At 42.8% G+C, this 16,419-nt stretch overlaps 1 protein-coding gene across 13 annotated transcripts in view; it reads right to left on the reverse strand.

Moving 5' to 3' along the window:
* The window catches only part of LOC139540499 (FERM domain-containing protein 4A-like), a 260,292-nt gene that overhangs the window by 46,076 nt on the left and 197,797 nt on the right, over nt 1-16,419 (reverse strand). For 12 of the 13 annotated variants that reach the window (XM_071344379.1, XM_071344380.1, XM_071344376.1 and 9 more), the window contains exons 6-11: nt 15,975-16,031; nt 12,452-12,474; nt 6,325-6,408; nt 6,143-6,208; nt 5,665-5,722; nt 5,424-5,510 (exon numbers count right to left, since the gene is read on the reverse strand). In XM_071344379.1, the coding sequence (XP_071200480.1) occupies nt 5,424-5,510; nt 5,665-5,722; nt 6,143-6,208; nt 6,325-6,408; nt 12,452-12,474; nt 15,975-16,031 (375 nt within the window). The remainder of the gene's footprint in view (nt 1-5,423; nt 5,511-5,664; nt 5,723-6,142; nt 6,209-6,324; nt 6,409-12,451; nt 12,475-15,974; nt 16,032-16,419) is intronic. The other variant, XM_071344371.1, reaches the window with a different exon arrangement.

Genomic DNA, 16,419 nt, shown 5'->3' on the forward strand with positions numbered 1-16,419 from the left:
ATTTTGAGTCTATAATCGAACCCACAAATGCTGATGCTCCAGATACTCAACTAGTCTAAAGAAGGCCAGGATTATTGCTTCTTTATTCAGAACCACAGTTTTCAGCTGTGCTAACATAATTGCAATAATTGGTTTTCTAATGATCAATTAGACTTTTAAAATGATAAACTTGGATTAGCTAACACAATGTGCCATTGGAACACAGGAGTGACGGTTGCTGATAATGGGCCTCTGTAGATATTCCATAAATCAGCCCTTTCCAGCTACAATAGTCATTTACAACATTAACAATGTCTTCACTGTATTTCTGATCAATTTGATGTTATTTTAATGGACAAAATGTTTTGCTTTTCTTTCAAAAACAAGGACATTTCTAAGTGACCCCAAACTTTTGAAATGTAGTGTATGTTCCCATTTGGGGATGTCTTAACTCACCACCACTAATGAGCTGTGGAGCTTCTCAAATAATTTTTTTCTTCAACTCAAACAGCAAGTAAACAAAGTCTGTTCATTTGTTTGAATGCATTGAGAATTATTAATAGTTCCTCAATTTACTTGAAAAATATTTACAGCTCTCTCCCTTTAGATAACCAATTGGCATGAAAGGGAAAAATGTAATGCTCTGATCCAGTGGAAACGTCATAAAATACCTGATCATTTCTTATTCCTTGCACAAATAGCCTACAGCTGTGTCTGTCCAGAGGGTACAGGCGCAGAAACTCTGAGGGACCAGAATATTTTATACAATGTAGCAAGTTTGCTAGCTCTAGCTTTGGGCCAAACCCAGTTGATAGTTGATACAATGTTTCAAGTTGAAGACAGGCCATGTGTAGCCAATGTGATTCATAGGATATTTATTTTTATCAGGATATTTTCTGCCAGCATGATGCAATGTTTTAATTTGTTGGCTCTATGTAGACTATTTTTACATAGTTGGCAATGGTAATAGAAGTTACTTTTAGATTTGCATCATTTTCCTTTAGATTTAGATACAGTTGAAGTCGGAAGTTTACATACACTTAGGTTGGAGTCATTAAAACTCGTTTTTTAACCACTCCACACATTTCTATCGTTTTGGCACGTCGGTTAGGACATCTACTTTGTGCGTGACACAAGTCATTTTTCCAACAATTGTTTACAGACAGATGACTTCACTTATAATTCACTGTATCACAATTCCAGTGGGTCAGAAGTTTACATACACTAAGTTTACATACACAAACTTGCCCTCCAAATACACCTCTGCTGTTTTCAACCAAGATCTCAGCGATCACTGCCTCATTGCCTGCATCCGTAATGGGTCAGCGGTCAAACGACCTCCACTCATCACTGTCAAACGCTCCCTGAAACACTTCAGCGAGCAGGCCTTTCTAATCGACCTGGCCGGGGTATCCTGGAAGGATATTGATCTCATCCCGTCAGTAGAGGATGCCTGGTCATTTTTTAAAAATGCCTTCCTCACCATCTTGAATAAGCATGCCCCATTCAAGAAATTTAGAACCAGGAACAGATATAGCCCTTGGTTCTCTCCTGACCTGACTGCCCTTAACCAACAGAAAAACATCCTATGGCGTTCTGCACTAGCATCGAACAGCCCCCGTGATATGCAACTTTTCAGGGAAGCCAGAAACCAATATACACAGGCAGTTAGAACAGCCAAGGCTAGCTTTTTCAAGCAGAAATTTGCTTCCTGCAACACAAATTCAAAAAAGTTCTGGGACACCGTAAAGTCCATGGAGAATAAGAACACCTCCTCCCAGCTTCCAACCGCTCTGAAGATAGGAAACACTGTCACCACCGACAAATCCACTATAATTGAGAATTTCAATAAGCATTTTTCTACGGCTGGCCATGCTTTCCACCTGGCTACCCCTACCCCGGACAACAGCACTGCCCTCCCCTCTGCTACTCGCCCAAGCCTTCCCCATTTCTCTTTCTCCCAAATACAGTCAGCTGATGTTCTAAATGAGCTGCAAAATCTGGACCCTTACAAATCAGCCGGGCTAGATAATCTGGACCCTTTCTTTCTAAAACTATCTGCTGAAATTGTTGCCACCCCTATTACTAGCCTCTTCAACCTCTCTTTCGTGTCGTCTGAGATCCCCAAAGATTGGAAAGCAGCTGCGGTTATCCCCCTCTTCAAAGGGGGGGACACCCTTGACCCTAACTGCTACAGACCTATATCTATCCTACCCTGCCTTTCTAAGGTCTTCGAAAGCCAAGTCAACAAACAGATTACCGACCATTTCGAATCCCACCACACCTTCTCCGCAATGCAATCTGGTTTCAGAGCTGGTCATGGGTGCACCTCAGCCACGCTCAAGGTCATAAACGATATCGTAACCGCCATCGATAGGAAACAATACTGTGCAGCCGTATTCATTGACCTGGCCAAGGCCTTTGACTCTGTCAATCACCACATCCTCATTGGCAGACTCGACAGCCTTGGTTTCTCTAATGATTGCCTCGCCTGGTTCACCAACTACTTCTCTGATCGAGTTCAGTGTGTCAAATCGGAGGGTCTGTTGTCCGGGCCTCTGGCAGTCTCTATGGGGGTGCCACAGGGTTCAATTCTTGGACCGACTCTCTTCTCTGTTTACATCAATGATGTCGCTCTTGCTGCTGGTGATTCTCTGATCCACCTCTACGCAGACGACACTATTCTGTATACTTCTGGCCCTTCTTTTGACACTGTGTTAACAACCCTCCAGGCGAGCTTCAATGCCATACAACTCTCCTTCCGTGGCCTCCAACTGCTCTTAAATACAAGTAAAACCAAATGCATGCTCTTCAACCGATCACTGCCTGCTCCTGCCCGCCTGTCCAACATCACTACTTTGGACGGCTCTGACTTAGAATATGTGAACACCTACAAATACCTAGGTGTCTGGTTAGACTGTAAACTCTCCTTCCAGACTCACATCAAACATCTCCAATCCAAAGTCAAATCTAGAATTGGCTTCCTATTCCGCAACAAAGCATCCTTTACTCATGCTGCCAAACATACCCTTGTAAAACTGACCATCCTACCAATCCTCGACTTCGGTGATGTCATTTACAAAATAGCCTCCAAAACCCTACTCAATAAATTGGATGCAGTCTATCACAGTGCCATCCGTTTTGTCACCAAAGCCCCATATACTACCCACCACTGCGACCTGTACACTCTCGTTGGCTGGCCCTCGCTTCATACTCGTCGCCAAACCCACTGGTTCCAGGTCATCTACAAGACCCTGCTAGGTAAAGTCCCCCCTTATCTCAGCTCGCTGGTCACCATAGCAGCACCTACCTGTAGCACGCGCTCCAGCAGGTATATCTCTCTAGTCACCCCCAAAACCAATTCTTCCTTTGGACGCCTCTCCTTCCAGTTCTCTGCTGCCAATGACTGGAACGAACTACAAAAATCTCTGAAACTGGAAACACCTATCTCCCTCACTAGCTTTAAGCACCAGCTGTCAGAGCAGCTCATAGATTACTGCACCTGTACATAACCCATCTACAATTTAGCCCAAACAACTACCTCTTTACCTACTGTATTTATTTATTAATTTATTTTGCTCCTTTGCACCCCATTATTTCTGTCTCTACTTTGCACTTTCTTCCACTGCAAACCAACCATTCCATTGTTTTTTTTTTTTTTTAGTTTTTTTTTTTTTTTTTTTTACTTGCTGTGTTGTACTCACTTCGCCTCCATGGCCTTTTATATTTTTATTTATTTGTACATATATTTGTTTGCCTTCACCTCCCTTATCTCACCTCACTTGCTCACATTGTATATAGACTTATTTTTTTTTTTTTCACTGTATTATTGACTATATGTTTGTTTACTCCATGTGTAACTATGTGTTGTTGTATGTGTCGAACTGCTTTGCTTTATCTTGGCCAGGTCGCAATTGTAAATGAGAACGTGTTCTCAATTTGCCTACCTGGTTAAATAAAGGTTAAATAAATAAATAAAAAATAAAATAAAAGTTGACTGTGCCTTTAAACAGCTTGGGAAATTCCAGAAAATGATGTCATGGCTTTAGAAGCTTCTGATAGGCTAAATGACATAATTTGAGTCCAGAGGGCTCAAATTAATTTGCTTGACATCATGGGAAAATCAAAAGAAATCAGCCAAGACCTCCACAAGTCTGGTTCATCCTTGGGAGCAATTTCCAAACGCCTGAAGGTTAAACGTTCACCTGTACAAACAATAGTACGCAAGTGTAAACACCATGGGACCACGCAGCCATCATACCGCTCAGGAAGGAGACGCGTTCTGTCTCCTAGAGATGAACGTACTTTGGTGCGAAAAGTGCAAATCAATCCCAGAACAACAGCAAAGGACCTTGTGAAGATGCTGGAGGAAACAGGTACAAAAGTATCTATATCCACAGTAAAACGAGTTCTATATCGACATAACCTGAAAGGCCGTTCAGCAAGGAAGAAGCCACTGCTCCAAAACAGCCATAAAAAAGCCAGACTATGGTTTGCAACTGCACATGGGGACAAAGATCGTACTTTTTGGAGAAATGTCCTCTGGTCTGATGAAACAAAAATAGAACTGTTTGGCCATAATGACATCGTTATGTTTGGAGGAAAAAGGGGGACGCTTGCAAGCCGAAGAACACCATCCCAACCGTGAAGCACGGGGGTGGCAGCATCATGTTGTGGGGGTGCTCTGCTGCAGGAGGGACTGGTGCACTTCACAAAATAGATGGCATCATGAGGAAAGAAAATTATGTGGATATATTGAAGCAATATCTCAATATCCTTCGTGATGTCCCCACAATGTTCTCCCCAGACTGTTCCCACAACCTAATGAAATATTCTGGGAACCTTTAAAGAACTGATTAAAAGTGCTCTAGGAACGTTCTTGCAACATCAGGCGATAATCATCAGAATGACTAACAGTTTTTGTGTTATGAGAACATGTGCGGCAACCTTACAAATGTTCTGGGAACTTCACAGAACCAATTTTTGGTTCTCCAACTCCCAACTCATTCCTGTGACCTAAAATAGGAGACTAGGCCAGCATTCCCATCCTGTCTCCACGGTAACATCTAGGAAACCTCAGGATATGAGACTATTATGGGATAGAGCTGGAATCTGGGGGGAAGGGGGCACAGTGGTGAGACATTTAGACTGGAATGCACACACACACACACACGCAAACACACACTGGAACAGGATGGGCAAACAGGAAAGCTGAGGCAGACAGGAAGCCTTTGTCAGGGCTGAGGGGTCAGAGTTCACAGACGGCATGTGTGTGTGTGTGTGTCCGTTCATCTAGCGAGGAGACGTTGGACATTACTAGGGTCAAAGGTGAAAGAATTTAATAGACTACCAGGTGACTGATGGAATGGTGTTACATCTTTATAAAACTTCAGACACACAATGCAGATTGAAAGAGAGAGAGATAATTAATGTCTGTGTCTTACCTTCCTGGGTTTGACCTTGTCTTGGTAGTCATACTGGAAGATTCCTTTATAACTCAGTCCCAGCCACCACGGAATTCCCTGCTTATCCTGACACGCACAGCGAGAAGACACACACATCAGAGGTTGTGTGTGTATTTCATAGCCCCCCAAAGCCTCACCCCCCCCCCAAAAAAAACCTCACCCACCCACTCAGCCCCCAACCCCAAGAGAGAGAGTGTGTGACTAGGTGATAAAGTTTTACCTTAACAGTGTAGTAATGTACTCCATATGTAGGTAGCGACTCAGCGATGCTCATATAACTGTAAAAGACAAAGATACAGAGACACACAGAGACATTAGTCAGTCAGAGAGCTCCCAGTGTTCAACTTCACAGCATACACTGAAGAGAGAGAGCACCATAAACACACACGCACGCACGCACGCACGCACGCACGCACGCACGCACGCACGCACGCACGCACGCACGCACGCACACACACACACACACACACACACACACACACACACACACACACACACACACACACACACACACACACACACACACACACACACACACACACACACACACACACACACACACACACACACACACATGGATACACACTCAGCATGTAAGAGAGATGTCTGAACACACACAGCTCAAGAGAGGGAGCATGCACAAAGAGAACACAAGACACACACATACACACACACACCCTTCCCCTGTCCAGTCTTACTTGACTATGGCCTGCCCTCTGGACTGTCCATTGAGCTTCTTGTAGTGTTCTATCACCCGGTCCTCACTGGAACGGAAAACATACACAAAATATAACTGAATCATATCAGCCAGGTCGAGCAACCAGGCAGTAGAGTTTGGTGGCCCAGGTCAATTGGGCCAATAACACAGGCTGGGACTAACCAGTAGGCCAGAGATGGGTGTTCCTTCAGGGCCTGAGTCGGCAAAGCTGGAAGCTTCTTCAGGTCTGACCTTGTTACGTCATTACTGCAACACATACAGAAACACACACGTCATTACTGTGAACACACACTGAACTCAAACTGCCAAGAGGTGTTGGAGACAGATTGGCATTAGTGATATATGCCCCTCCAAAAGGTGTCTCCAATAATGTGATGTTTGTCTACTACAATGATGTATTAACTTTAATCCAAGGGTATTTCCTCATGATTCATCTAAGGGTTTGGCCAGAGTTAGTCACTGACAAGGTGGGGAGGGGAGGGGGATAATGCTGCCCTGTTGTGTTTTAGGGGGACTGATGAGACAGTCACACAGCTGGCTGGGCGTTATCTAGGGAACAGCTGGAGAGAGAGAGAGAGAGAGAGAGAGAGAGAGAGAGATGACGAAGACCCCAGACTCCCAGTCTTAAACCCCTCTGTAATCCCCTAACCCTCCCAGCCCCCTGAGTCTGAGACTGGGGGAAAGCCCTGGAAACAAGGCAGCCAACACTCTGGAAATATAACAGTAACCTAACACCTGACCTAGAGCAAAGGTTCCCAATCCCAACCTCTACCACCCAACCTGGAAACCACAGCACAAAGAATCAGAGCCAACCCCAGGCATAAGCGACATATGCGGTCGCCCAGGACTCCCGAACCCCAAAAAACAAAAACCTTTGTATTTATTATATATATATACAGTGGGGAGAACAAGTATTTGATACACTGCCGATTTTGCAGGTTTTCCTACTTACAAAGCATGTAGAGGTCTGTAATTTTTATCATAGGTACACTTCAACTATGAGAGACGGAATCTAAAACAAAAATCCAGAAAATCACATTGTATGATTTTTAAGTAATTAATTTGCATTTTATTGCATGACATAAGTATTTGATACATCAGAAAAGCAGAACTTAATATTTGGTACAGAAACCTTTGTTTGCAATTACAGAGATCATACGTTTCCTGTAGTTCTTGAATAGGTTTGCACACACTGCAGCAGGGATTTTGGCCCACTCCTCCCTACAGATCTTCTCCAGATCCTTCAGGTTTCGGGGCTGTCGCTGGGCAATACGGACTTTCGGCCCCCTCCAATGATTTTCTATTGGGTTCAGGTCTGGAGACTGGCTAGGCCACTCCAGGACCTTGAGATGCTTCTTACGGAGCCACTCCTTAGTTGCCCTGGCTGTGTGTTTCGGGTCGTTGTCATGCTGGAAGACCCAGCCACGACCCATCTTCAATGCTCTTACTGAGGGAAGGAGGTTGTTGGTCAAGATCTCGCGATACATGGCCCCATCCATCCTCCCTTCAATACGGTGCAGTCGTCCTGTCCCCTTTGCAGAAAAGCATCCCCAAAGAATGATGTTTCCACCTCCATGCTTCACGGTTGGGATGGTGTTCTTGGGGTTGTACTCATCCTTCTATTCCTCCAAACACGGCGAGTGGAGTTTAGAGCAAAAAGCTCTATTTTTGTCTCATCAGACCACATGACCTTCTCCCATTCCTCCTCTGGATCATCCAGATGGTCATTGGCAAACTTCAGACGGGCCTGGACATGCGCTGGCTTGAGCAGGGGGACCTTGCGTGCGCTGCAGGATTTTAATCCATGACGGCGTAGTGTGTTACTAATGGTTTTCTTTGAGACTGTGGTCCCAGCTCTCTTCAGGTCATTGACCAGGTCCTGCCGTGTAGTTCTGGGCTGATCCCTCACCTTCCTCATGATCATTGATGCCCCACGAGGTGAAATCTTGCATGGAGCCCCAGACCGAGGGTGATTGACCGTCATCTTGAACTTCTTCCATTTTCTAATAATTGCGCCAACAGTTGTTTCCTTCTCACCAAGCTGCTTGCCTATTGTCCTGTAGCCCATCCCAGCCTTGTGCAGGTCTACAATTTTATCCCTGATGTCCTTACACAGCTCTCTGGTCTTGGCCATTGTGGAGAGGTTGGAATCTGTTTGTTTGAGTGTGTGGACAGGTGTCTTTTATACAGGTAACGAGTTCAAACAGGTGCAGTTAATACAGGTAATGAGTGGAGAACAGGAGGGCTTCTTAAAGAAAAACTAACAGGTCTGTGAGAGCCGGAATTCTTACTGGTTGGTAGGTGATCAAATACTTATGTCATGCAAAAAAATGCAAATTAATTACTTAAAAATCATACAATGTGATTTTCTGGATTTTTGTTTTAGATTCCGTCTCTCACAGTTGAAGTGTACCTATGATAACAATTACAGACCTCTACATGCTTTGTAAGTAGGAAAACCTGCAAAATCGGCAGTGTATCAAATACTTGTTCTCCCCACTGTATATATATTTTTTTAAACTCAGTCGGGGTCTCAACTTACTGTTGCCCAGGGGCTTTGACCTCCAGGGGACCCCCATTGATTTTGTATGTCACTCCCACTCAGATATCATTTACATGGCATAAGACATGGCAAAATGTGTCGAATGGCAGGAAATTTACTTTAAAACTGCAAAAATGTCTCTCCACCCTCCCAAGGAAAAATGTGTAGAATTGCAGGAAATTTGCTGTAAAACTGCTAAATGTTTCTATCTGCCCATGGCAAAATTAGTAGAATTGCATGACATGTTTTAAAAAAATTGCAAAATGTTCTCTGCCCCATGGAAAACTGTGTACGATTGCAGAAAACTTTCTCTCCGCCATCTAGAAGGAGGCCACTAAAATGTTTTGCCCGCGACGTGGGGGGGCCCACCAACCAAATCCCACCTAGGGCCCCCAAAAGGCTAGCAAACAATGCTAGCATAATATTTAGCCTAATATGTCTGTAAATGCTATTTATTCACCAAAAAAGGTGTGTAAACATCATTTATCCTCCACTACATCTCTGGCCTTTACCATTTTGGCATGATTTGGTAAATCATGACCTCCTTTTCTGTGTGTGTGTGTCACATTCCAGATCTCAATGGGATGCCATATTTATTTATACTCTCTGTGAGGAAGAGGAAATGGGGTCAAAGTTGAACGCTGTTCAACCCTCTAATCTACACTGTCTTCACCGCTCACACACTGATGAATAATCTGTATGCTTTACATCTCTAAAATACAGAGCAATGATAAGATACTGTATGTGTTTCCCTTTAACTGTAAAGGCCTTGCAATCATCTGTATTTAAAGAAAGATAATAATGCAAAAACACCATTATAAATGACCAAAGTTATACATTGTAATATAATTGCAACCACATGTAATTTTGTAAATGCACATTTTCACTACGATGCTTCTAACCTTCACTGTCCAAACCGATACAGTGGCCGACGTATCATGCATTCCCATTAAAGTGTAAATCAATAGAGAGCAAACTGTTTTAGGGGGCAGAAGGCTCATCATGTGAGCTGCCCTCCCTGGCTTCGTCTCACCCGGTTACACTGCTTTGGTCTTAATTGGCTAGCAGTCATGCACAGTGGAGCCCTGTCACACACACACACACACCACACACACACAGCCATGCACTATAATAAGCTACGCCCCACTGACCCTCTCTAAAGACAGACTCTTCAGAGCTGGATGGAGAGAGTGAATCAGGGGACTGGGGTTGAGAAGAAAGGGAGAGAGGGATAGAGGGATGGAGGACAGGCAGACAAAGGCAGGTCCTTTGAGGGGAGAGGGAGCGGAGCGATTTGCTTTGCTGCTCTGAGGGGCTCAGAGGGCCAGGGACAGACCCCCTACACAGGGTGTAATTGTTCCCCTGTCACACACGCGCATACACACACACACACATTTGACATTTTAGTCAACACACAGACAAACACAAACACACACACACACACCTATCCCACCTTCCCCTCAAACAAAAACCAAAGAAACACGTGGGCCACCTCCCCTCTATTGTACATTATACACATACAGCTTACTGTAGTAGAGATTAGAGGTCGACCGATTAATCGGAATGGCTGATTAATTAGGGCCAATTTCAAGTTTTCATAACAATCGGAAATCGATATTTTTGGACACCGATTTGGCCGTTTTGTTTTTTTTACATCTTTATTTAACTAGGCAAGTCAGTTAAGAACACATCCTTATTTTCAATGACGGCCTAGGAACGGTGGGTTAACTGCCTTGTTCAGGGGCAGAACGACAGATTTTTACCTTGTCAGCTCGGGGATTCAATCTTGCAAACTTACGGTTAACTAGTCCAACGCTCTAACCACCTGCTTTACATTGCACTCCACGAGGAGCCTGCCTGTTACGCGAATGCAGTAAGAAGCCAAGGTAAGTTGCTAGCTAGCATTAAACTTATCTTATAAAAAACAATCAATCAATCAATCATAATCACTAGTTAACTACACATGGTTGATGATATTACTAGTTTATCTAGCGTGTCCTGCGTTGCATATAATCGTTGCGGTGCGCATTCTTGAAACAGGACTGTCGTTGCTCCAACGTGTACCTAACCATAAACATCAATGCCTTTCTTAAAATCAATACACAGAAGTATATATTTTTAAACCTGCATATTTAGCTAAAAGAAATCCAGGTTAGCAGGAAATATTAACCAGGTGAAATTGTGTCACTTCTCTTGCGTTCATTGCACGCAGAGTCAGGGTATATGCAACAGTTTGGGCCGCCTGGCTCGTTGCGAACTAATTTGCCAGAATTTTACGTAATTATGTGTCACGTTCTGACCTTTATTTCCTTTGTTGTCTTTATTTAGTATGGTCAGGGCGTGAGTTGGGGTGGGCAGTCTATGTTTGTATTTCTATGTTTTCCTATTTCTGTGTTTGGCCTGATATGGTTCTCAATCAGAGGTAGGTGTTTTGTGTTGTCTCTGATTGGGAACCATATTTCGGTAGCCTGTTTTGTGTTGGGTTTTGTGGGTGGTTCTCTTCAGTCTTCGTGTGTCTGCACCAGACAGAACTGTTTCGGTTTTTCACATTTGTTGTTTTGTATTTTGTAGTGTTCACGTTTATTGTCTTTAATTAAACATTATGGACAATTACCACGCTGCGCATTGGTCCTCCGATCCTTCAAACTTCTCCTCCTCAGACGAGGAGGAAGAAGAAAGCCGTTACATTATGAAATAACATTGAAGGTTGTGCAATGTAACAGGAATATTTAGACTTATGGATGCCACTCGTTAGATAAAATACGGAACGGTTCCGTATTTAACTGAAAGAATAAACATTTGTTTTCGAGATGATAGTTTCCGTATTCGACCATATTAATGACCTAAGGCTCGTATTTCTGTGTGTTATTATGTTATAATTAAGTCTATGATTTGATAGAGCAGTCTGACTGAGCGATGGTAGGCACCAGCAGGCTCGTAAGCATTCATTCAAACAGCACTTTCCTGCGTTTTGCCAGCAGCTCTTCGCAATGCTTCAAGCATTGCGCTTTTTATGACTTCAAGCCTATCAACTCCCGAGATTAGGCAGGTGTAACCGATGTGAAATGGCTAGCTAGTTAGCGGGGTGCGCGCTAATAGCGTTTCAAACGTCACTCGCTCTGATACTTGGAGTAGTTGTTCCCCTTGCTCTGCATGGGTAACGCTGCTTCGAGGGTGGCTGTTGTCGATGTGTTCCTGGTTCGAGCCCAGGTAGGAGCGAGGAGAGGGACGGAAGCTATACTGTTACACTGGCAATACTAAAGTGCCTATAAGAACATCCAATAGTCAAAGGTATATGAAATACAAATCGTATAGAAAGAAATAGTCCTATAATTCCTATAATAACTACAACCTAAAACTTCTTACCTGGGAATATTGAAGACTCATGTTAAAAGGAACCACCAGCTTTCATATGTTCTCATGTTCTGAGCAAGGAACTTAAACGTTAGCTTTCTTACATGGCACATATTGCACTTTTACTTTCTTCTCCAACACTTTGTTTTTGCATTATTTAAACCAAATTGAACATGTTTCATTATTTATTTGAGGCTAAATTGATTTTATTGATGTATTATATTAAGTTAAAATAAGTGTTCATTCAGTATTGTTGTAATTATTACAAATAAATTTTAAAAAATCGGCCGATTAATCGGTATCAGCTTTTTTTGGTCCTCCAATAATCGGTATCGGTATTGAAAAATCATAATCGGTCGACCTCTAGTAGAGATACATAATAACTGTTCTTACCTGATGAAGTCACCTTTAGCCTCCTGGAGAGAGAAAAGACATAGAGGTGCTTAGCACCAGGGTTGGGCTCAATTCAGAATTTTGGAATTTACTCACATTCAACTCATTAATTGAAATTGGAAGTAGAATTTAATTCAGTGCATTTCAAAGAAGTTCCACTCAGTCATAGAAGATGGGAGTTTCATTGAATCTTACAGGTCACACTTCCAGATACCAAAGAATATATCACTTTTCTCTGGAAACAATGTTCATATCCTCTTTTAACCTTAGTGCTTAGAGTAGGCAATTATATTTCCACTAACCATTTCATTTATTTAGCTTCTTTTTGAAGGCCTCAGGGTCAACATGAGGGTTAAACTAATGTATTCTCATATTGAACCATATGTACAGTACGTGATTCATGAAAGAAAATAACTTATTATATTCGTATATAGGTTTTGTTTTCTTGGTCCTTCATTTTAAGAGTTTGTCCTGGAAATCTATTGTTTCAACAAAAATGTTATGCATGTGTATAACATCATGTTTGATGTTTTATGTACAAGATGTATATTTGTATAGACAATACCTAATATAGAAGATAAGAGGCATTTGAATTTCATTGAATTTCATTGAATTTAATTACATTTCCTTGAATTCAAATTTGAATTGCAATTCTGTATCCTGTTTACTACTTAAATTCAAATTCAATAATTTAACTGAAATTTATAAGTCAGTCTCAATTGAACGATGAATTGACACTTTAATAATGTTTACATATCTTGCATTACTCATCCCATACAGTGGGAAGAACAAGTATTTGACACACTGACGATTTTGCAGGTTTTCCTACTTACAAAGCATGTAGAGGTCTGTAATTTTTATCATAGGTACACTTCAACTGTGAGAGACGTAATCTACAACAAAAATCTAGAAAATCACATTGTATGATTTTTAAGTAATTAATTTGCATTTTATTGCATGACATAAGAAGTATTTGATCACCTACCAACCAGTAAGAATTCCGGCTCTCACAAACCTGTTCGTTTTTCTTTACGAAGCCCTCCTGTTCTCCACTCATTACCTGTATTAACTGCACCTGTTTGAACTCGTTACCTGTATAAAATACACCTGTCCACACACTCAATCAAACAGACTCCAACCTCTCCACAATGGCCAAGACCAGAGAGCTGTGTAAGGACATCAGGGATAAAATTGTAGACCTGCACAAGGCTGGGATGGGCTACAGGACAATAGGCAAGCAGCTTGGTGAGAAGGCAACAACTGTTGACGCAATTATTAGAAAATGGAAGAAGTTCAAGATGACGGTCAATCACCCTCGGTCTGGGGCTCCATGCAAGATCTCACCTCGTGGGGCATCAATGATCATGAGGAAGGTGAGGGATCAGCCCAGAACTACATGGCAGGACCTGGTCAATGACCTGAAGAGAGCTGACTACGCCGTCATGGATTAAAATCCTGCAGCGCACGCAAGGTCCCCCTGCTCAAGCCAGCGCATGTCCAGGCCCGTCTGAAGTTTGCCAATGACCATCTGGATGATCCAGAGGAGGAATGGGAGAAGGTCATGTGGTCTGATGAGACAAAAATAGATATTTTTGGTCTAAACTCCACTCGCCGTGTTTGGAGGAAGAAGAAGGATGAGTACAACCCCAAGAACACCATCCCAACCGTGAAGCATGGAGGTGGAAACATCATTCTTTGGGGATGCTTTTCTGCAAAGGGGACAGGACGACTGCACCGTATTGGAGGATGGATGGGGCCATGTATCGTGAGATCTTGGCCAACAACCTCCTTCCCTCAGTAAGAGCATTGAAGATGGGTCGTGGCTGGGTCTTCCAGCATGACAACGACCCGAAACACACAGCCAGGGCAACTAAGGAGTGGCTCCGTAAGAAGCATCTCAAGGTCCTGGAGTGGCCTAGCCAGTCTCCAGACCTGAACCCAATAGAAAATCTTTGGAGGGAGCTGAAAGTCCCTATTGTCCAGCGACAGCCCCGAAACCTGAAGGATCTGGAGAAGGTCTTTATGGAGGATTGGGCCAAAATCCCTGCTGCAGTGTGTGCAAACCTGGTCAAGAACTACAGGAAACGTATGATCTCTGTAATTGCAAACAAAAGTTTCTGTACCAAATATTAAGTTCTGCTTTTCTGATGTATCAAATACTTATGTCATGCAATAAAATGCAAATGAATTACTTAAAAATCATACAATGTGATTTTCTGGATTTTTGTTTTAGATTTCGTCTCTCACAGTTGAAGTGTACCTATGATAAAGATTACAGACCTCTACATGCTTTCTAAGTAGGAAAACCTGCAAAATCGGCAGTGTATCAAATACCCACTGTATGTATATACTGTATTTTATACCATCTATTGCATCTTACCTATGCCGCTCGGTCATCGCTCATCCATATATTTATATGTATATATTCTTATTACATCCCTTTATATCCCTTTGTGTGTATTTGGTAGTTGTTGTGGAATTGTTTGATATTACTGCACTGTCATAACTAGTAGCACAAGCATTTCGCTACACTCGCAATAACATCTGCTAACCATGTGTATGTGACCAATAACAATTGATTTGATTTGAGCCCAACCCTGTTTTATTTATTTATTTAACCTTTATTTAACTGATACATACAATCAGGGGCGCAACTTTAGCTTTAGAAGTGGGGGGTGATACATACAATCAGGGGCGCAACTTTAGCTTTAGAAGTGGGGGGGACATAATTATTTATTTACTTTTTAAATCCAGTCGGATAAACACTCCAAACAGCCTACCCGACCGCTCGGAGGCATCCGCAGGGTCCTAAAGCCCCCGTTGCCTGGTTTAGTATCACATTCCAATGATGAAATTGGGGAGGACTGAAATGCAATATCAGAATGTGGGGCCGTCACTAGTGAAAGTTGCGCCCCTGCATACACTATTATGGAGGAGATAACGCTGGCTTTTGTGGGTCAGGTAGTGAGTGTGTATATGTGTGTGCGTGTGTGTGAGTGTGTTTGTGTATGTGTGTGTGTGTCTGTGTAGGTGGGCGGGTGAGTGAGAGTACGGTGAGGTCTCCTGTGGTGAAATCAGAGAGAAATGTTATCCATCTGGAGCAAAACCTCTAAAGGCCAAGAGATACCTACCTGATGAATCTGCACCGGCAGACACACACACACCACAGTCTGAGTGTGTATAAGCTGATGTTGCAGGGTACTGAGGTAATGGGCTGACCTACACTGAGGGGGAACCCTACACACTCCCTGGCCAATATACACACTCACTCCCTGGAACTAGGGATTGGAACCCATTCAATCAACGTCTGATTTTTCTAATGATAAACATGACATACCAATAGCAACAGTCAGAGGAGTTGGCTAGAGCAGACACAGATCCAGGCTAGAGAAACAACACTTCTAATATAAAGCAGGATTAAAGGAGAGACAGCTCACTATTTCTGTAGAAGGGAAAGGTCAAATGAGTAATGTGGTCTGTGTCTGGAACACCCACATACGTTGGAGTCAGAGTACTGACTTACCTGTAGGATATAGGAGGCCAGCTCAAAGACCACCTCACTGTCCACCTCAATGAGCTCCTTAGACAAATAGAGAGAGGAAGAGAAAGCGAAAGAGAGAAAGAGAGAAAGAGCGAGAGAGAGAGAATGAACGCATTAGATAAAGGTTATTTCTTGACTCTGAACTCGCAGTGCTAATAAACTACTCCTTGGGAGCTGTGAGGGGCACATTTCATACATCACATTCATCCTATGACAATACTGTAATGATGTACCTACAATACAATGGTGAAAAACACATTCATACAGAATACACATTTTTCTATCACATTTTCCACAGGACTCTTTTCTCCATTCCTTTGTTTCATCTATCCCTCGTTTCCCCCCTCTCCCTCCCTGATTTCTTTCCCTCTCTTCATGGGGGGTTGTGTTCTCTGCTTCAGCTCAGAGATGACAGTATGATGGGGGA

This window comes from Salvelinus alpinus, chromosome 15 (genome assembly GCF_045679555.1).
Source record: "Salvelinus alpinus chromosome 15, SLU_Salpinus.1, whole genome shotgun sequence".
NCBI lineage: Eukaryota > Metazoa > Chordata > Actinopteri > Salmoniformes > Salmonidae > Salvelinus > Salvelinus alpinus.